We start from the raw sequence: 22558 nt of genomic DNA on the forward strand, positions 1-22558 counted from the left end.
AATACAGATTGTGCTACTTCATGGTTAGTACAATATGACTTTGTTCTAAAAAGAATATAAAAAATTACTCTGAAGAATGGATTTCTAAAGGTTGCGAATCTAGCAGTCTTGAAGAATATTGAAGAGCAAGTAAGCTGGTGACTGTTAATGATTAAGTGCATTTTTTCATGAATTTATTAGTCACCTTAAATCACTGATAACCATTTATGTTAAAATGTGGGAATCAGGCAGGTGCCGTGGCTCACTAGGCTAATCCTCCACCTTGCGGTGCCAGCACACCGGGTTCTAGTCCCGGTCGGGGCGCCGGATTCTGTCCCGGTTGCCCCTCTTCCAGGCCAGCTCTCTGCTGTGGCTAGGGAGTGCAGTGGAGGATGGCCCAAGTGCTTGGGCTCTGCACCCCATGGGAGACCAGGAGAAGTACCTGGCTCCTGCCATCGGATCAGTGCGGTGCACCGGCCGCAGCGGCCATTGGAGGGTGAACCAACGGCAAAAGGAAGACCTTTCTGTCTGTCTCTCTCTCTCACTGTCCACTCTGTCAAAAAAAAAAAAATAATAATAAAAAAAGTGGGAATCAGAAACACACTCTCCCAATATCACTGAGTACTTTAATTCTATTGCATGCCCATGATAATGCATAATATTTACTCTATGGGTGTTAGATCACATAATGTTAAATTCACATAATATTTACTCTGTGGGTGTTAGATGGTATCATATAATATGTCATACTGCATGTAGCACAGATATTTCTTATCCTTCCTTTATAAAAAAGTAAAGGTGGAGAGAGATCTTCTATCCTCTGGTTCACTCTCCAAATACATGTAACAGTCAGGACAGGGCCAAGCTGAAGCCAGGAGCCCAAAATTTCATCTGGGTGGCAGGGACCCAGGTACTTAAGCTATCACCTGTTGGCTCCAAGGGTACATACACATTAGTAGGAAGCTAGACTGGAAGTGGAGAAGGCAGGACTCAAAACAGGCACTGTAATATGGGATGCAGACATCTCAAGTAGTACCTTACTTGTTGCACAAAACGCCTGCTCCTATCACATTTTTTCAGAAGGGAAAAGGAAAGGGGATGATGTGGTACAGGGCGTTAACCTGACACTGTGACCCCAACATCCTGTATCAGAGTGCCTAGTTCGAGTACTGGCTACACTACTTCCACCCAATTCAGCTTCCTACTAATGTGCCTGCAAAGGCAGTGAAAGATGCCCCAGGTGCTTGGGTCTTCATGTGGGAGAATGGGATAAAGTTCCAAGCTTCCTGCCTTCAGCCTGGTCTAGCTCTGGCTGTTGCTGCCTTTTGGGGAATGAACTAGAAGATGGAAGATCTCTTTGTGTCTTTCCTTTCAAATCAACTATTCAATCCTTAAAAAAAAAAAAAAAGGAATACAGCTATGAAGTGATTGGCAAAATCAACTACTGGAGAGAAGAGCTTCACAGAACCTTGTAGAATGATTTTGAAAGGTTTTGATTAAGAGCTTTGTGGAGAAATACAGGGAATAGAAATGGTAAGGTAAGAAAAGCAAGCTTTGTGATATAAATAAAGTAAGTTGAGACCTGTCTGAATTGAATACAGAATTTGAGAGACAAGCAAACTTAAAGAAGAGAAGTTGATATGATCATGGCAAAAGTATGGCAATGCTTGAATACGGGTCTGCATGGATGGGAGCCACAGACTGTTACTGCTAGAGTGATCAATGCATTTTTACCTTATTTGGACACTCTTTAAGCACAAATATAATAATAATGTATAACATACTAGGAAAAACAGAAATTGTATTTGTACCTTTCACACACAAATCTTATAATCTAAAATTAAACTTTAACTACAATTAATAGGTGAAATGGGTCCATGTTTTACATAAATATTTTTAGATAGAATCTTGGTTGGCAACATTTGCATATTTAATTTGTTATCTTTTAAAAAAGGAAAATGTGATTTATGGGATCATTTTCTCCTTTGTCATTATCATAACCCTTTCATTACACATTTAATATAACCTCATGGGTTGGCATCACACTGCGAAGCAACTGAATACTAATCTGCATCTTTAAAAGAGACATTCTAAATGGCTCATTAAAAATTTGTAATTATATGGCTTAGAAGGTCATCATTTTTCATTTCCCATTATTACAGGAATGATGAAGAGGGAGAAGCCTTTCACAGCCACGTTTCTTTTGCTGACACAGAGAACTAAGTTGTGACCTATTTTTCTATCACAAGAATTTTTAAGTCATGACACCAAGTGGATTATGTTGGGAAATAGATGAATTAAAAATACTCCTAGAACTTCCTGGAGTTGACACCCTTGGGGATTAAATTCAGTGGAACTTTGAAGTTCAAGCACCTTTGTGCCTTTATTTTTATAGTGTTCTATAAACGGAAGTTTCTCCATATATCTTAATCTAGAATGTTCTACATTAATCCTTAAAGAAAATTGTCATCATTCAAATTCAACCAATTAGATAAAAACCAAATTTGTCTTTAACCTAACTTTAATTTGCACTGGAAGGAAATTCCAAATAAAGGCTGCTATGTTTACTGAAATACAGGGTATTCTTTCTTTCTTTTTAAAGATTTATTTATTTACTTGATAGAGTTACACAGAGAGAAGAGAGGCAGAGAGAGAGGTCTTCCATCCATTGGTTCACTCCCCAATTGGCCGCAACGGTCAGAGCTGCGCTGATCCGAAGCCAGGAGATTCTTCCTCGTCTCCCATGCGGGTGCATGGGCCCAAGGACTTGGGCCATCTTCTACTGCTTTCCCAGGCCATATCAGAGAGCTGGATTGGAAGTGGAGCAGCCAGGACATGAACCAGTGCTCATATGGGATGCTGGCACTGCAGGCAGCGGCTCTACTTACTATGCTACAGGGCCAGCCCCCAGGGTATTCTCTAGAAAGCAGCTTGGTTCTGATGCCGAGGAAGGGATGCCCTGTGCTTCACTGACTTGGAATTGCTTACCTGCATTCTACGGTCTGGACTACATCAACTCTGCTCCCCAACAGAAGAGAGTTCCAGGGCTGCGACATATTTTCTTATGGTATTTACATTATAAATGTTATAGTATATAACTATATAAATGTTACAGTACTTCTTACAGTCCAGTGACTAGTGCAGTGTTTAGTGTGGAGTGGGTATTCAACAAATATTTGCTGAGTGGACATCTCAATCTATGTTCTTGCCACTAACCCTCAAGGCTGCTATATTAACAGAGAAATAACAGCATGAAAAAGACTTACTCTTGGCCGGCGCCGCAGCTCAATAGGCTAATCCTCCGCCTTGCGGTGCCGGCACACCGGGTTCTAGTCCCAGTCGGGGCGCCGGATTCTGTCTCGGTTGCCCCCCTTCCAGGCCAGCTCCCTGCTGTGGCCCGGGAGTGCAGTGGAGGACGGCCCAGGTGCTTGGGCTCTGCACCCCATGGGAGACCAGGAGAAGCACCTGGCTCCTGCCTTCGGATCAGTGCGGTGCGCCGGCCGTAGCACGCCAGCCGCGGCGGCCATTGGAGGGTGAACCAACGGCAAAAGGAAGACCTTTCTCTCTGTCTCTCTCTCTCACTATCCACTATGCCTGTCCAAAAAAAAAAAAAAAGATAGAAAAAGACTTACTCTGATTTTGCTAAATACCTTAAAGTACATTTTCTAGTTCAGAAATAGGAACCATTAACAACTGGAAAGTAGTCCTAGATCTATGTATCTCATTTGCGAATTTTCCTGAAGAGAAATTGATCCCTGAGACAGGTGTTCAAATAAAGAGCAGAGCAATGAGACTGGAAATAGCTTCTTCCCGGAAGGGAGGGGCTTCAGTTTGTCGGGAAAGCGTTGGTGCATCACTCGAGACAGCTATGAGGAAAAACATGGCTTTATGTTCATAATTTCTCAGCATTATGCTTTCGCTGTGATCTGAAAGTGCTTCTCAATTCACTGGGGGAAAATTACCATTGAAGAGAAAGTGATAAATACTGGCAGACTACAAGGACTGTATGCTGTGGCTGGTCGATAGTAAGCTTTCTATTTAGTCAGGAAAAACAGAGGAATCTGGTTTTAGCGCCAAGAATGCACCTGATCCTAAGTGCAACCCCAAGCAGAACACAATGTGAACAGCGTCCCCCAGAGCTGCGCTGCACCCATCTTTGCTGCAGTACCTCCAGCTCTCAGGTACCGCCAGTATCTACCAACTGTCCTCAGGAAGGCCCGAAGCTACTGAGACTATGACATAAGGAAATGCAATGCTGGACGCTGACAGATGTTAGCTCACAATTATAATGCTAAAATGAAAACAAGCAGTCGGCCTCCTTGTATTTGGTGCCGTGACCTTCTGGGAGTGTTTGGTTCAGATACAGATTTCATGAAAAATATAAAGGCTCTTCTCTCCCTACTTCATATGTCTGCATCAATTCGTACATCAAAGCATCCTGAATTCCAAGACTTCAAGCACATTAGAACCAGAAGAGAAGTTACAAATGATGCAATCAAATCCACTTGATTTAAAAATGTGAACAGTAAGATGCTAAAATATTGACTCCACTTAATTCATATAGATGTAATTTAATCCATACAGTTTATACAATAAGCTTCAGGGTATTATGTCAGACAACTTTTTTTTTTTTTTTTTTTTTGTTAAGAAGTAACATCATTATAGCCCATATCAATAGTTAGGTTACCAATACCTTATTTAAATGATTTTAGTTTTACTTTTTGCAGCTACCCTCTTCTCTTAAACTTTTCCTACCATTTATTTTTTCTTCATTCTAAACCTGTGTTTGAGAAACTGTCGGAGTGATTTAAATTCTCCATATGCTCTTGGCACATTGCTTTTATTAGCAGTGTTGCAAGAATATTGTTATAGGTTAAAACAACACAAATACTATATGTTCAAACAAAAGAACCCTTTATCAGACATGTTGCCCTTTCAATCTTACTAAGATTGTCTATAATACCCTAAATTATACTGTAATACAATTACAATGTATTAGCATGTTCAATATTTTATATACCAATAGTGGTTAAGGGTAAGGGCTATTTTTGTCTTCCTTTTTAAAAAGGATATTTGAGACAGAGACAGCAGGAGTCTCTTCTGCTGGCTTGTTCCCCAGTGGCTGAAGCTGGGAACTCAATCAGGGTCTCTTCCTGTGGGTGACAGGGACCCAACCACATGGACCCCCTGATGCCACCCAGGTTCTACATTGGTAGGAATCTGGAACCCAGGCACTCTGATGTGGTTCATGGGCATCTTAAATGTTAGGACAAATGCCTACTCTGTTACATGCTTTGTATCCCTCTAGTACTCTGCACATAGCAGGAACTCAAGAAATGCCAGATGGAGCAAGACTGATCGAACAAACAACAAACTGATGAAGAGAGGAGAACAATCTATTTGGTGCTGACCTTATTTTAAGAAATATTAATGCCAATGGAAACTACATCTAACTCCTAAGAGAAAATTTATATGCTGTCTCTCAAGTAAATAAAAAAAAATTTTTTAAAAAAAGGTCAGTGTTACTGTATGCGGAAAAGGTTTGGATGAAAACTATGATGGAGAATTTTGGACAAGACAAGCACTTAACAAGCAGCTGCAATGGTGGGTAAAAAATACTATGTCATACTGGATGACAAGGAACTTTCTTCTTTTGAAAATCAAGATGGGGACTGGTGTTGTAGCACAATGGGTTGGGCTACCACCTGTGATGCATGCATCCCATGAGGTGCAGTTTGAGTCCTGGCTGCTTCACTCCTGGTACAGCTCCCTGCTAATGTCCTGGGAAAAGCAGCCAAAGATGGTTCAAATATCTGGGCCCCTGCCACCCATGAGGCAGACCTGGATGGAGTTCCAGGCTCCTAGCTTTGGCTTGGCCCAGCCCAGGCCACTGTGGTCATCTGGTGAGAAACAGCAGTCAGAAGATCTCTTCCTCACTCTCTTTCAAATAAATAAAAAAAAAATCCCCCCCCCCCAAAAAAAAAAGAAACAGGAAGCATAAAGGATGAGGATTCAAATGATAAAGTTAAAGGAAGGCAGTTGGAGCAAGTGTCTTAAGAGGACTAGAAGAGGCCAGCGCCGCGGCTCACTTGGCTAATCCTCCGCCTGCGGCGCCAGCACCCGGGGTTCTAGTCCCAGTTGGGGCATTGGGTTCTGTGCCAGTTGCTCCTCTTCCAGTCCATCTCTCTGCTGTGGCCTGGGAAGGCAGTGGAGGATGGCCCAAGTGCTTGGGTCCTGCACCTGCATGGGAGACCGGGAGGAAGAACCCAGCTCCTGGCTTCAGATCGGCGCAGAGTGCCGGCTGTAGCGGCCATTTGGGGAGTGAACCAACAGAAGGAAGACCTTTCTCTGTCTCTCTCTCTCACTGTCTAACTCTGCCTGTCAAAAAAAAAAAAAAAAAAAAAAAAAAAAGAGGACAGGAAGAACTGGAGGCAGACTGGTGTGGGAACACAGGAGGGAAGCTGGGGGCTTTCCATGTTGCTGGCTTGGCTGACTCAGAAAAGGATGTTATAAAATAGCTAGCATGCAGAGTAAACACGTACCATTTGTCAGACAACAAAGCTAGCTCTGCATGTATTCATTTATTCTGTCCTCCAAGTGACCCATCAATTAGGTACTGCTTTCTGTCCTTCATGGATGAGGACACCGAGGCCAGAGCCAGGCAGCTTGCTCTGGCCTCCCAGCCACAGATCTGACTGAGGCCAGAGCCTGAGAGGAGAGCTGTTCTTACAAGACGCCAACAACCCAGAGCCCAGAATTTGGTTTCACTTGACTCATCTCCAAAAGGGGTGGCGGCCAAAGCTGTCAAACGATCAGGATGAGTAATAGCAATGGGTGAGGTGACTGTAGAATGCTGTACACTTAACTTCTGCATGATAGAGACAAACTAACAAATTCCAAACGTGTTCAATCGCATTTTCAGGTAACCCAAGTCAAGCATCTCGGCGTGACCAGATGGACTCTGTATCATCAGAACACAGAGACTCTGGGAGGGGATCTCAGGCATCCTTGATCCTGAGGTTCCCTGCTCATTCACGCAGCCCATACCCACTGAGCACAGCCCTGGGAGATGGGCAGTTACGTTCCTGGTCTTAGGAGCAGGAGCTTGAGTTCTTGCCCTTAGCAGGAGTTACTTTTGTAAGTTTCAGCATTTGGCTTAAGCTCATGATACTTCAGTGCTATTTTAGCTACAGGAATTATTTTAGATCAGGATTTGCATTTTATTCAACTTTGTGAATGCAGCACCTAGTGCAGCACCTGGAACTTTGTAGGTACTCTGTAAATATTAGGTCAAAGAAAAGATAGAAGAGGTGAAGTGTGCAAACAATGAATGGTTAGTAGACATGTCTGTCAGAAGCTTGATGCAAATGCACTGATCTTCTGCATGACATGGAGCTGCCCTGCAGGCAGTACACACAGATGCTCCTTTTTAAAGAGTGCAACCCTAAGTCAAAGACATGGGGAGGAAGATCTTCCAATAGGCTCAATTTGCAAATAGTGAGAGAGATGTTTTGACTGCTTCAATTGGAGTTGGGGGAAATTATTTCTTCAGACTTACTGAGGAAAGGTAAAGTGACAGGACTCTTACGTAACCATCATCAGGCGGTCAACGTTTCACAATAGCAACCTCGGGTGAAGGAGGAGGGGAGGTGACTGGGAACTGGGAAACTGGTACTTTAAAAATGTTCAGAAAATAAGTTAAGGTTTGGTTCCACCTATGAAAGGATGGACGGCTAATACAGCTAATACCTCTAACGTAACAGGCATTAGGAGGACTGAAATAAAAACTCTTCATTACACAATTACCAATTTATCTTGACATTAAAAAAAACAAAGTTGACCATTTGAGTAAACAAATGTGGCTGCTAAAGCAACTCTCTGATGAACTAGGCTTTCTGAAGGGAGGTACAAAAGGCAGATTGGTGCATGAGACAGACTGCTCCTTCCCTGAACAGAAACAAGTGCCTGAAGGCAAGACGGTCCCATATGGGTGGAGGCTTACAGGAAATCTACAGACAGCAACAACCACAAGCCCAGCAACAGTTGCATAAACTCCGTTTCCATACAAACTCTACTGTGCAGATTATATGATTATGGTAACATGACTGAGAAAACAGATTGACTCAAACTCTTATTTTGTATCTTCACCAAAAATATTCTTAACAAAAAAAAGTTATGAATGATTAAGGTTAAGACGAATGTAATGTCCAAAGAAAATTGACAATTGAGAAAGTGAGCATCTACCTACATTAAGTCAGTCTAAGCCTATGAGCCTAGGATAATTATACCCAGGAGGCCCACAGAAAATCTGCTTATTATAGCACCATTGTCTATATCTGGGATAGATCAGAGAGAATGGAAAGAGATTTTGGAAAATAGGCCATATGTCAATTTAAAGGAGACAAAGGATTCTGAAAGCTACAGAAAACTAGGCTTGACATTCACAACCGAAAACTCTTCAGGAAGAACCATTAAACAGATGATTTACGACAATTAGAAAAGAAAGCACTGGCCACCAGGAGCGGGCACAGGTTCAGGAAGAACACGCCATGGCTGACTAACTTCAGTTTATTTTCAAAATACAGTTTCCAGCAAAGGAATGCTGCAAACATAATGTGTTTTGAGTTCAGACAAGGCACAGGCCAAGTGTTTTAAGACTTTATTGTGGGAGTAGAATTGTTGTGTTCAGAGCTAACTCCACTCAGGGAGGAAGGAGTGTGCTCAATGTTGTTCTGCAGGAAAGTCTTTAGAACCACAGAGCTCTGTCCTTGGTTCTGTACAATTTAACTGATTTTAGAGGAGGGCATAAAAGTTATGTGCATTTAACGTAAGCTGGCAGGCAGGCATAGGTAAAGTCTAAGTTCATATTATCAGGATTCAAAAATATCCCAATTAGCTAAAAAATGATTTAAAATTATCAAGATAATTTCATTTTAAATTTTGCCTTAAATTTATATCATCAGAAAAAGAAATCAAGGGTGGGTGAAGTGTCACTCAAAGTGAAGCCCCCATCTGGGACACCTGCAGTCCATATTCAAGTGCTGGGGTGGAGTCCCGGCTTCACTGCCAATCTAGATTCCCGTTAATGCACACCCTGGGAAGCGTCAGGTGATGGCTCAAGTCCTTGGCTCCCCACCACCCATATGGGAGACCCAGGTGGAGTTGTAGGCTTCTGACTTCAGCTTGGGCTTGAACTGGTAGTTACCAGCATTTGAAGAATGTCCCAGCAAATGGAAAATCTGCTTAACTTTCAAGTAAATAAAAATCAATAATAACATGTAAAACACTCTCACCATCATCACCACCACCAAAACTCCACTCAAATCAAATGCTGAAATCCAGAACAGAGGAGGAACACCTAGCGGCAGCTGCTGTGAAGAGCACCAAGCGATTCTGGCTGCTTTAAACTGCGTGAGCTGACAGCGTGCACATTCAGAGCCAAGACAGAGGCTAACAGGACTGCACTGACCAGAGCACACAGCGCACTTGTTCGTTTCTGTGCCACCTTCTAGGTAAGGACAATGGCACGCTGATTGTCAGGACACAGAAAAGACTAAGAAGGTTTTAGAAAACCACGTCACCTGATGGCCAAGGGAAATGAGGATGTTTATATTCGGGCAGAAGAAATAGGGGAATTCAAATTAGTTTTCCACATGCAGGGCATGAGAAATACAATATGTTCTATCCAGTTTCAGAGGTCATGGCCTGGAGACATGACTGGAATTTACATGGAGGCAGAGCTGGGGTCAATACAGTGAAGCATCCTCTGGGGACTACGGCTGCCATACATGGAATGTGGCACTCTGTGTGGGTGACCTCCCTGGTACTGGGACCCCAGGAAGAGTGCTACAGACAGTGCTGATTGGGTGGCCAGAAAAATGCACTCCAAAGCCACTCAGGGCTGCAACTGGCCATGAAGGACTCTTTCAATAAAATGAAGATGAAGAATCAAGGAACAGCGATTTTCTTCCGAATGACTTTGTATTGCTATTTCTGCCCCCTCTCTTTCAGCCTGCCAAAAGAATGTCTGAACATGACTGTAAAAGATATTCAATCACATAATAGGCTTTGACAATATCACATTAGGCTTCAGGAAAACATAGTCTTCTGTCTACTCACTGTTTTTGCACTGACAAGTTCGACAGCCATTGTGATCGAGTTTGAAACCATAAATGCAGTCCTTCTCTGTCAGAGTGCAGTTGGATAACTCCCCACATGCAGGTGGATCAATTGTGATGTAGGTTGGTTCTAATAACAAAGAGAGAAAAAAAATCAATGAAACATATGATTACCTCTTAGGTATTTATTCAGTCTCTGAAATCCCACACTACAGTAAGCTACAAAAGCCTAATCAATAATTTTCATCAAATCCTAAACTTTCATACTCTTGCCATGTTTTTAACCCTGAAATAGAAATATTTTTATTTAGTTTTGAAAATGTGAATACTCTGCTGTTTTAGGTTTGAATAACTTATCCATTTCTGGGATCCTCACGCAATGTTTTCCTGCGATTAAAGTGAACTTCATTTAAATTGCTAACTGTTCTTTTTTTAATTCCTGATGTCTCCGCAGTTTATTTTTTTAGAGTAATCAGGACATAGCTGCCAACGGTCAATTATCTCACTCTCCATACGGCAACACGTCTGAAATCTGTTAGCACTTTTCAGATGAATAAATCAGAGATGCTTTTGAGACTAGCTTAAAACACCTGGATTTCTTTTATCTTTTATGTGACATTCCCTAAGTTACGATAGACGATATGATGGGTAACAGTGACTAGGAGCTTTGCCCCAGGGCCCCAAGGCTTCTGAGAGTGGCAGAATGAGATACCAGCATTTGAGAAACCATGCTTGGAAGTCAGCAACCAGGACCAGAACTGCTCCGGGCAGTAACAGTAACTACACACTACATAAAGCAGATGACATGTTTATAGGATGTGCACAGTACTGCTCATAAATGTCTTCGCTGGAGGACACTGACTCGCCCACAGTCACAGCATCAGGAAGTAGGGGGACCGAGATTCAGACCCAGGCAATGTGGCTGCAGAATCACACTTAGCTTCTGAGGAAGACAAGCTGGCTGTAAGAGCACCTGTCTGGCAGTGCGTTGATGAGGAGTGCTGCAGAAGATGCCAAGTTGTGGGAAGAATGCTGTTAAGGGGAATGGAGACACGGACATACTTACAGAGCATCTTTTCAACCCAATGAAACTATGACCTTCTTCAAAGGAAGCCGTTTCTCACACTATCTTTGAGAAGGAGTTAAGTATAGACTATCTCTACCTCTGTTTTCACAGATGGAAAATATGAGGTGCAGAGAGGGTAGCTGGCTTATCTAAGTGTACATAGCAACCCAGTAGCAGGCTGGGAATAGAACAGAACAGAGGTTGCTGACCTCCTGTCCAACACTCTGTCCATTAGTCCACACTGTCTTCTCAAGTTTCAGCCCCCGTTGCTATGGAAGAGACATCAAAATAAGTGTTTTAAGCTGCCACTGCTAAGAGCAAGAGTTCTAAATTTTTTTCTGCTAAAAGGGGACAGTGATTCAACTCTTCACAGGTAGCAGGCAAGGAGTTATTACAGGGATGCCTGGGTCAGCATTCTCCCAGTAAAAACACAGATGTAACTATAGCACATTCTCTATTTTTATTACAACATACATTTTGAACCACAGCTTTTTTTTTATAATATATAAACTTTCCATTGCTATAACACTTCTAATTTCCTTCAATGACCAAAGAATTCTTTCTGACAGATCACTCTGGACATAAAAAAGTAGTTAAAGTTTAGGCAGGTTTGAAGACATAGTGAATTAGCTTCTGAATTTTACTGCTGCTTTCCTACAGTCTCTTCAAATTTACTGTAAGCATCTTTAGTTTTCAAAGCTATTCGTTTTTCTTTTATTACCACTTTTATTCCCCAAAGATAATGGTTCTATTGCAGACTTTAGCCAGAAAGTTGCCAATGTTTGGTCGAAATTATTCTAACCACAAATATAAGACAGAGAATTGAAGAATTGTATCAGCTTTAAATCAACCATCCCACAGGTTATCTCCATGAGGAAGCAGTTCTAGATTCTAGAGCTATTAGACCAGGGACTAAGGATGGATCCTGAACTCCTCCTGCACTGTTTCAGTGGATGGCTTGTGGGTAAAGAAATGTCTTCAGCATATTTACACAGGCCAAAACCTTATACTCCTTACTGACATTTAAGATGGGAAGCATATGAGAAACTTCTGCCTTCAGAAAATATATTACAGAAAAACATATATTTTGGAGGATTAAACTGACACTGAAAAATGCACAATAATCATAGGGCAGTAGGGAATCTTACTTCCAGTGAATTCTGGTGACTTGTTAGGAGAATGCATTATCTAAGATGATCTTCTACTTTTAAATGATATTTTTCCTCAATAGTGACGTGGGTGCCATAATTTAGAACATATTATGATTAATATATGAGATTAGGGTAGTGATCCATGGCTAGAAAGTAAAAGGAAAAAAATGGACTGGGTTGTTTGAGGATCAGAAGCACAACACTGACTTGAGCAGTCCCAAGTTCTCTCTCGAGGGCTTCATCAGCTAGGCACGCAGGCAGACATGCACATCTTGCTCTACCACATTAAGTGTCACGGCTTCAGTTCAGATGAACAAATGGAAAAAAAAATAGAAAGAAGGGTCTTTCTGTATATAGGGGTCCTACAACATGAATGTTAACTATTTTAGGACAAAAAAAGTCCTATTGGGTGCCTTGCAGGCCTCAGAGAATGTGGTAGCATCCAAGAAGCAAAATATTTGGAGCCTCAGTTAATATTTTCCCATTCATTTATGGCCTATATTACATGTAAGCTATTGACAAAAATGTACATTTCAAATTCTGAAACCCTCATTACTTAAAACAGCAAAAGTTACCCAAAAAAACATTTATCAAAACTGTCAATTTAATCTGTAACTATTCAGTTTCCCCTGAATAGAACAAGCTGAACACAAAAGACACTGGAATATATTAAAAATAGAAGGGCCAGCTCTGTGACATAGCAGGTAAACCTGCTGCCTGCAGTGTTGCCATCCCATATGGGCGCTGGTTCGAGTCCTGGCTGCTCCACTTCCGATCCTGCTCTCTGCTATGGCCTGGGAAGGCAGTGGAAGATGGCCAAGGTGTTTGGGCCCCTGTACCGTGTGGGAGACTCTGAAGAAGCTCTAGGCTCCTGGATTCGGAATGGCCCAGCTCCAGCCATTGCGGCCATTTGGGGAGTGAACCAGTGGATTAAAGATCTCTTTTTCTCTCTGCCTCTGCCTTTCAAATAAGTAAATAAATCTTTAAAAAAAATTGAAGACTAAATTTTTTTAGAGAGGCATTTTAATACTTGGTATCTTGTTTCATTACATGCAACAAATAAGTATTATTTTCTTATTCAGATGCAAGTGGAACAGATTTCAAAGTCTTTGGAGGTGGTGCTGCAAGTGTCTTGGGTCCTTACTGGTGTTTTCCCATGTCACAGGAGTGGCTACTGATCTGAAATAGGTACATTTGCCTAGCTGTCTCTACCCTTCCACCTGAAGCCACACATTACATTCTACCACCTTTGTTTACTCTGCTGACATTTTAGTGCTCAGTATCCTACCATGTGATGTCATATCCACGGTAATTAATTTCTGTGTGAACATTACAACAGAAAAATGTACCTGTAAATGATGCAGCACAAAATCTGATATTATCATTAAACAGATCCAAGAATTTGCTTTCAGTTCAACATACTAATGTGTAATCTTTCAGAACTGCTGCTATCACTAACATCAGGGCAGCTTTTTTTTTGAGAAGGCTATGCTGCAAGACAACTGAAATTCAATTTCTTACTCTAAATTATGAACTCCAAAGTGAGTAAAATATTTGGTGTCAGAATTAATGCTTTGAACACCAACACTGCATTTATAGTCCTTAAAAGAATAAGGATGACAAGCTGGTTGGATTTTTCACATAGTTTCACTCCAGGAGGGTCTTGTTGAGAGAAGAGATTTGAAAGGATTTAGAATCGTGGTACCACAGTATGACCACTTTTCATGCAATTACAGAAGAAAGCTTGAAGAAACCTTTGTGACGGCTGGCAAGTGTGCATTCTGCTCATTTAAAGTTAGAATATCTTCACTTTTATTTGTCAGGAATTGTGATTATCCCATACTTTTCTCTAGTATAAGCAACAGTGTTTTGAATATGGAAAGTACTTGACGCTTCTTGGCCTGAAAACTCAGATTCTCACTTAAATCCTACATGTCTGTGCTCTGTATTATATAGAGGATGGCACTGAAATTAGGTGCCAGAGAGTACCTGTCTGTTCAGAAGATAGTGGTGATTCCATGTCCTTAGTGAGTTTAGTGAATAAAGTTGGGTTGAACAGAGAATCTGCTAAGATTTCTGGAAGTAATGACATGTCACTGTACGTGGTATTTCTTGCTTGGAGCAAAGAAAACTGTCCCACTTTAAACCAGTTAGGTAGACATATTAGTGAGCTCTTTCAAAAGAGACTCATGATCTTGGGTCTCCTCATTCAGAAGAACGAGGAAATGCTTACACAAAGGTGGGGTTCTGACGAGGGAAATCCAGTGAAGTACTGCTTACAGGATCGCCCTGAAATTTCATCTCATCTTGTATTGAATCAGCTGAGGAATTGAAGAAATACCTTAATGTCCTCCAAAGGAAGAAGGCTTGAAACAGCAGGAATTCATTGTCTTTGGCTACAACTATTTCTAAAGGGAACCCTGGAACAGCTTCTTTGTGGAGAAGGATTCTAGAAATAGTTTCTGAGCCTAGAAGCAATAAAGAACAAAAATGGGTGTTTGTTATGTCTACATCCAGTCTGCTGTTCCCTACTCTGCTTCTGAGTGGGAACCACTACTCCCTCGACCTGTTGTTTTCTTGAATGACTTTTAAAGACTCTCCAAGCACCTTGCACTGTCCAGAAGAGCTATTTCCACAAGGCCCCTTGGACTATGTCAGGAGTACAGATGTTTAGCTGCCAATTCTTAAACCCAAGTCCTACACAACAAAATTCTGGAAAGAAACCTCTTGTAACATGCAGTAACAGAATCACATATTGGTCCTTTATATTTAAAATTCTGAGGTCCCCCCCCCATATCCTAGGAAGCCCATCAAAAGCCGTACCAATAAAAATATTTCAAAAAAAAGGTTGATATGTTTAAGAATTACAGAATTTTAGAAACACACCAGAATTTTACAAGGGTGTTGAAGTATTTCCTAGAAGTAATTTTATCTACTCAATGGAGAAATTATGGTGCTGTGATCATAATTAATTTGGTCAAGAATAAAGTTAAAAGAAAAAAAATCATGATTCTAACTCCAAGGTCACAGAACTAGACCATAAAATAACATATATTTGATTATTCAGGTGCAAAAAATGTGTTAAGCTAATCTAAGCCCTCTACTTTCTTGCTTTTTGTTATTTTATGGAAAATTCTCCAAAAAGCTGCAAGGGAAGTCAGAAGTCAAAACTCAAATTTAATCTTTTAAGAAGCCAATTTAAAGTTCTACAGCAGTCTTACCATTACATTATATAGTTCAAAGAGTTTAGGAGAATAGTTGAACAGAATTACATTTTGACTCTTATTTTAAAATATATAATTATTATGTCAATTTGCTTTTATAAAATGGTATTTACTAGTGTTGATATTTCAGGTATAAGTAGCTTTCTAAAGCACATGCTAAGAAATGCATTGAACTTGGGGTCTAATCTATTACTGTACTGAATTTCTGGTTTTGACTTAATCTATACATGGTTCTTCTCATTACTTTGATTACTACGAGCTGGTCACCTTTCATAAAATTATTAATTTTCTTCATTGAGAAAATGTGTGGAGCACTCTTTCTGATTAGCAATCCTGGGAAGGCTGACAGCCAATCTGCAGCTCTGGTGTATGGGTGGGTGATTCTGGACATGTACAATTGTGCAAGGGCACAGAATCCCTCCCCTTGGGTCTGTGCATACCATTGCTGCAGTCAGGGGTTAATGAACTTGAGTTCCTGATTCTAATGTCTAGGGTGCTGCCTACTGGAGCAGGGCCTGGCTGTGACTAGCAGCTGTGCACTGGCACCCTTGACTCCCATGCATCCATACTCACCCAACCCCCAAGAAAACTCTGGAAAAACCTCATTATTGGCACATACCTAGAAAAAGCACCTCACATTAATTTCATAAGTGAAAAAAATGTTAGAGTAATAAGAGAAATAAATTCCCATCTGTTGCTATTTCCTACTACTTCTCCTCTAGGGCTTTAATAATGCCTTGCATATTTTACATAGCTCTTCTCTGTAAATTCCCAAGCCTGCTGACTTGATTGTGAGAGACAAAAATGCACAATTACGTTCTCTTTTTAGACTTAATTCAGGCACTCTCTTAAGTTGTTTTTCTTGGTGAGAGGAAGGATTGGAGGAGCCAGATTTGGTGAAGCCACATGAATACTGAATCGGTGGGAATATTCTGAAACTTCACTCACTCTGTATGGCAGCTCAATGGCTAACTACGTCAGGCCTCCTGCAGCCCCATCAGTTAATGGTAGCCTGTCCAGGGTCATAAAATGAGAGATAAGACTGGCCAAGGCAGAACCAAAGCAGATAGCTTATCTGGTTTGCTGTATCTTCATATGTCATTCTGTTACCACGGTTGCTTTTCAGATGTGACCCCTAACAAGTTAGAATACCACTCCAATAAATCGCCAAACTGTCAACGGAACTGCACCCTGGCAAGAGCAGTAGGGTAAAGATGAAATTTTCCCAAATGTTGCCAGAGGGAAAACTCTACTGGAGACAATAAGGAGGCACAAACTGAGGATACAAAACAAACAAACAAACAAAAAATCCCTAATATGGAAGTGGGAATTTCCATGGGGTATGAATGTGTACTTAAGAATATCTCATTAAGTCATGGAAAAAAAATCTCTCACAAGCAGAGTTTTCAAATTCTTTCAGCCATGACATATTTAGTTATCCCTCTCTCCTTTGTATATAGTTCTCATAACAACACCTACAGCCTTGTGATTTCTGAAATACTTATCTCAGAGAAGTTTCTTTGTTTTATTTTAAAATGAATGGTGTGAAAATGTTCCCAAGATTTGTATTATTTTGTGGCCAGATAGAGAAGCAACCATATATTTATTTTAGACCTATTTATTAACTTTGTATACTTTTTCCAAGGAATCTTGGCTCTTGGACATATTTTTCTTCTTTTATGAGTCTCATATTTAATAGGAAAAGACAGTAGTATGATTTTGATTATTATGAAATGACCACAAAAGACAAATTTTAAAAAAATTTAATATGGAATGGGATGTCTTTTTCCAGGAATTCAGCTTGAGACAGTTCACAAAATTATCACTGGATTCCAAGAATAATCTGGAGCTCCTATACTTGCCTTATATTTTATTGTTAGTATTCTTTTTATTGTTCATTTTCATAGTAACTACGTCTTGTAGCATTTGGTTGGAAATACTGTGCCATCTTCATTTGTATGTGTTTGCGTGTGTATTTTAATAGTGATGCTCAACTTGGGGGGAAGGCAGATGGTCAGAGTTCAGCCCAGCCCCCTGGGAAATAGCTGAGAATCAGGATGGAAAGGGGCCTTACCTTCGGGAAAAGTTTCTACTCATTGTATATAACCTCAGCCTGTAGCACAGTATGTGTCTTAGTACTGTTCAATATATAAACAAGAAGGAAGGAAAAGGCTATCTACATATCTAAAGACAGGGCATGTTACTTGACAAAGGGACGTCTCCACTGAATATTACACCTAAAAGATTGAATCTCTGATATGCTTTTAGGGCCAGAGCCATGGCACACTGGGTTAATCCTCCACCTGCGGTGCTGGCATCCCATATGGGCGCCGGGTTCTAGTCCCGGTTGCTCCTCTTCCAGTCCCGCTCTCTGCTGTGGCCCAGGAGTGCAGTGGAGGATGGCCCAAGTGCTTGGGCCCCTGCACCTGCATGGGAGACCAGGAAGAAGCACCTGGCTTCTGGCTTTGGATTGGCACAGTGCCGGCCTTAGCGGCCATTTGGGGAGTGAACCAATGGAAGGAAGACCTTTCTCTCTTTCTCTCTCTCTGCCCGTCTATAACTCTACCTGTCAAATAAAAAAAATTTTAATATGATTTTAGACGATTGGACAGTAAGTTTCCTAGGGTCCTCATACATAACAGGTATCGATAAATGAACTCCACTCGAGCAGTAATTTAGCTATGAAAGCTACTATAAACCTAAAACTCTTACAGTAGTGAAAACAGAGGAAAAATCCAAGCAGTCTAGAATGAGACACTTAATGACGACAGTTTCCTGACGTGCTAAAATGTGATCTATATCTTTGGCTTAAGAATGCACAAAAGAAAACAAAGTTTTGTAGAAGTCTTCCCATCACAATTTCTAACAAAATCCGATGCCTCCAATTTCAATTTTTCATTTCTGGGACTACCCTACTCTTTGGTAGCATGAAATAAAAAAGAAATGTTATTAAAATAGTCCTGAAAATAGCTGGGCACTCATTCAACTCTGGAACTCATCTTGTACTGCATGAAGTATGGGCACTTTTGCCAACTGTACAGCAAATTTATCAATGATTAAGCAAACATTGGTAAGAATGAGAAGAAAAGCGTCCAGATCAGAATGCAAAAATGCTGGTGATGGTATCCCAGTGTCTGTCACACTTGATGGGGGATGAGCAGCCCGTTTATTCTACTCAGCAGGGACTTGAGTGCCAATTTCAGGGCCCTGAGTTCACTGTTTGCCTGGATGTGAACAAGGCTGGGCAGAAGGCAAGCCTCACAGGACAGAAAAAGCCATAAGCAGCCCACGGCTCTCAGATGTCTCTAGAATGGGGTGGGTTGGGGATGGGGGGTGTTAAGCAGGAAGGGACAAGTGGAAGCAGGAAACAGATTCAGCTCTGCCAGATGTCAAACAGCAAGACCACAATTCCAGGCAGAGCCTCAGGGAGGGAACCATGGCTGAAAGACAAAGCCAAAGGAGCTCAACAATGAGAAGGGAGCTAGGAACAAGAACAGCCTTTTGAATTTGCGATAGGACGATCAAGTACTCTCATATTCACTGTCTTATTTTCCACTTCTTCTCTTTTCAGAATGAGGGGCCAAGAGTAGGAGCATTTGGCACAACAATTAAGATGCCATTTGGGACATCCACATCCCACATCAGAGTACCAGGGTTCAAAGCCTGGTTCCGGCTACCGATTCCAGATTCCTGCTATTGCAGACCACTGGAAGAAGCAGGGATGGCTCAAATAGTTGGGTAACCGCCATCCACATCAGAGTCCTGCAGTAAGTTTCCAGCTCCTAGCTTCGGCTTTGCCCAGCCTTGACCATTGTAGGCATTTGGGGAATAAACTGGTAAACGTGAACTATGTCTTTCTCTCTGGCACTCAAACAACATAAAGAGAGGCAATGCCAAGATCCTGGATTTGGAGTCTGAAAACTTAGCTTGAGTCCCTGTTCTCTCATTATCTAATAGGTGATGACCAGACTCTCTAGGTTTCTATAAAAGAGGAATACTTATGATTCTCACTCAACGATATTCCTGTAAAACTCACACAAGACACTAAAGAGGAGACTATTCTATAAACTCTAAGGGCAATGAGGATGTTACTTGTTACAACAATTATTGTTAAAAGGATGATCCTATCTTTTGGAGCATGAACTGGTCTCAGGTAACAGCTAATTTATGAATTACGAGGATCCACTCCTATGACAACTGGTTCATAACTCTGTACTTTGACCATTGTAATTTAAAGCATCACTTTCTGTCTCCACTCAGGACATGAAAGCATCTGGACGTGGGGGGGTGGGTGGTCTGTGATGTCTTTTCACATGGTCTGGTAAGCTTTGGATCATGTTAGTGACCAGCCACTGGCGCCTTTCATATTTGCTGAGTAGCAGTCTGATATCATTGTTTCACTTTTTGACTATGTCTGTGGTGTCTCCAAGAGAACAGAAATTTCTCAGTCATCAGCTTATCCAGTGTGAGTTCAAACAATGATTCTGTGTGCCTGGCTGACCTCGCTCTTCCTCTCTCAGGAAGGGGGCCTTACTAGATCTTTAGGGACAAGGGCAAGCTCATCACAGCATCGTTTATACTACGTTGGTATGTTTGCCAGCAGTTCTGCCATGCTTAAGTTGAAAGAAGACATGGAAGCCCCATCCCCTACAGTTATCTATGAGCAGACAGATCTTAGTTTTCATAGACCAGGGCTGTTCAGAGTCATTGCATCTCAAAGTGTCAATTTCACTTCCATAGACTACCTCTTAGGTGCTCTATTAGCTACCACAGATCAGGGAGAACATATGATATTTGTCCTTTTGGGACTGGCTTGTTTAAGTGATCTTAAATTTAGGTCAACCATAAGGGTATGTTCAGCCAGTACCTTTCTAACTATTGTCGTGTTTCACTCAAAGAATAATGTTTTCGGTTATCTGTGTACCAGGAAGGTGGGGGCACCCCATATTCGGTTCATCTAGCATAAAATAACTGTGCAATCTTTTAAAATTTTTGTTCCAAAAGAAAGGATGAGAAAGTCAGTTTTGGAAAAGATCTAAGCTTGCTGATCCCTCTTCACTATCCAAGGCCTGAGGCCATCAGAAACTGACAGCTTATTATCCCTGAACAAATTTCAGCTCCACTAACGAACAGAGACTTCCTGAACTGTTTTAAAAGTGAGCTGATATGTGGGGCAATAGTTTTCCAATTAAGATGAAACAAGATCTCTTCTTCCAACTGGTGGCCAAGCTGCATACATGTCTAGACAGCAGCATAACATTCAGGAATGGGCAGAGGGTAGACATGGTCCGCTGATGAATATATGGTCCACAATAAGCATATACAAATATCTCATTTCTTTTGAAAACAGATCCAAGGGAGCCTTAAATTGTATCAGGAAAGAATATTCTTTTCAAGTGAGGAAGCAGGGCCCAGGTAAATTTTAAGTAGAAACAAATAAGGTGAAGCCTGATTGAGGAGTGGTTTGCAAATTCAGCTTCCTATTTGCTCCAGCAGCCAATGTGGAAAATATACCCAGGATGCCACATGGCTCTCAGGGTCCCTAGGACCAAGCCCTGCTAGACTTAATTTTCTTGGGGGCCCTTAGATGTGTTTCACTCTGGTGCTGTAAAATAGGAGCTAGGTCCTTGACCAGAATCTTACTTTCAAATGGCAGCAAGCAATAAATGCTGTGTTCATAAATGGCCTGAAGCCTTGGACTAGGTTCTATTTCAAGCAAACCTGATAAATCCAGCTAATCTCTGTGAAAGTAAAATCCACTTGATGTACAAGTATCAGGGTACTTCAAATAGTTCATGGGAAAACGGAATTAAAAGGTAAGTTTTATTTTGGTGCAAAAGAATTTGAAATCTATGTATAGTTTTTTTTTGATAATATGCATTTTGCATGAATTTTTGAAGGTTCCATATAGGCATGGATTTTTAATTCCATCTCCATGAACTTTCTGAATTACCTTCATAGATATCCTATGTAAAGAAAAATTTGGTCAAACTGGTAATAATCAACTCAAACTCAAAAAAGCATAAAATGGGATATATTAAGTCTCTTCTGTTTTCTGAAGAATTGCCAACTCATGCTAAATGTTTGGTATTGCTCATCCCATATCTGATGATGGCACTGATGGTATGATCCCTGGACCAACATTTGGCACCCGTATGTCCCCTGGGAGCAGATTTCCCAGTCTGCGCACTGGGGGTTGATGCAGGGAGCATCTCCTGCCATCTTGGTGGCCCCCTACAATTTGGAGAGCCTTGGGCAGGTAAGGCATATTCTTTGACATTTCTGTTCCTTTAGAGTGTCCTATTACTTTACAGTAATATTGCAGCAGCTGTTTTATACAGTTACATGACAGTTAATCAGATAGACACAGCACACAGAGTATTTCTAATAAGGCCTTTAACTATGATTCACTGGGGTTGTTCACTATCTCCAGCGCTAATCCTCATGTATTAAGCAAGGTGAAATTATTGTGTTCTCACAGATACATTTAAGATTACATCATGAAACAGTTTAAAGTGGCAGAATCAAAAGTGTAATTACAGAATTAAAATGTTAAAAGTTAATTATGTTACAATCGCTACCTATTTCATGAGTTATTTTTGGAACTAAATTATTTGAAGACATGTTTTATGATTTATTTGATAATATGTCTGAATGGAGCACCTTCAATCCCTCAAAAAATGTTAAAACATTAAGACCATTTCAGTATACACTACCAGTCCCTAGAAGTCGTAAAAACACTATGGAACAGGTGAATTGATTTTTTTTTTTAATAAACACCCTGGGAGTTACACTTACAAATAAATGTTATTGGTAAAAGCATTCACTTTTAGAGTCTACAGGCTCGGGCCAAAATGCTGTTCCAGTAAAATTCTATCTGGAACTTTTCTTCAGAGTTGCTTTCAGAGCAAATTACTATGTCATGGAAGACAAAATGCCTTTATTTTACTGTCACTGTATGCTTCCTCTAAACAAGGTTACTCTGCTAAAATCACTCACCTTTTTCACCGGAGTTAGACA

The 22558-nt window shown here is 41.0% G+C and overlaps 1 protein-coding gene across 7 annotated transcripts in view; it reads right to left on the minus strand.

Annotated features, from left to right (window-relative positions):
• The window catches only part of CRIM1 (cysteine rich transmembrane BMP regulator 1), a 208645-nt gene that overhangs the window by 44155 nt on the left and 141932 nt on the right, over positions 1 to 22558 (minus strand). For all 7 annotated transcript variants that reach the window (XM_051842989.3, XM_070069255.2, XM_051842988.3 and 4 more), the window contains one exon: positions 10099 to 10227. In XM_051842989.3, coding sequence (XP_051698949.3) covers positions 10099 to 10227 — 129 coding nt within the window. The remainder of the gene's footprint in view (positions 1 to 10098; positions 10228 to 22558) is intronic.

The sequence above is a fragment of the Oryctolagus cuniculus genome, chromosome 2, assembly GCF_051225735.1.
Source record: "Oryctolagus cuniculus isolate XC-2025 breed Fujian yellow rabbit chromosome 2, ASM5122573v1, whole genome shotgun sequence".
NCBI classification, from domain to species: Eukaryota; Metazoa; Chordata; class Mammalia; order Lagomorpha; family Leporidae; genus Oryctolagus; species Oryctolagus cuniculus.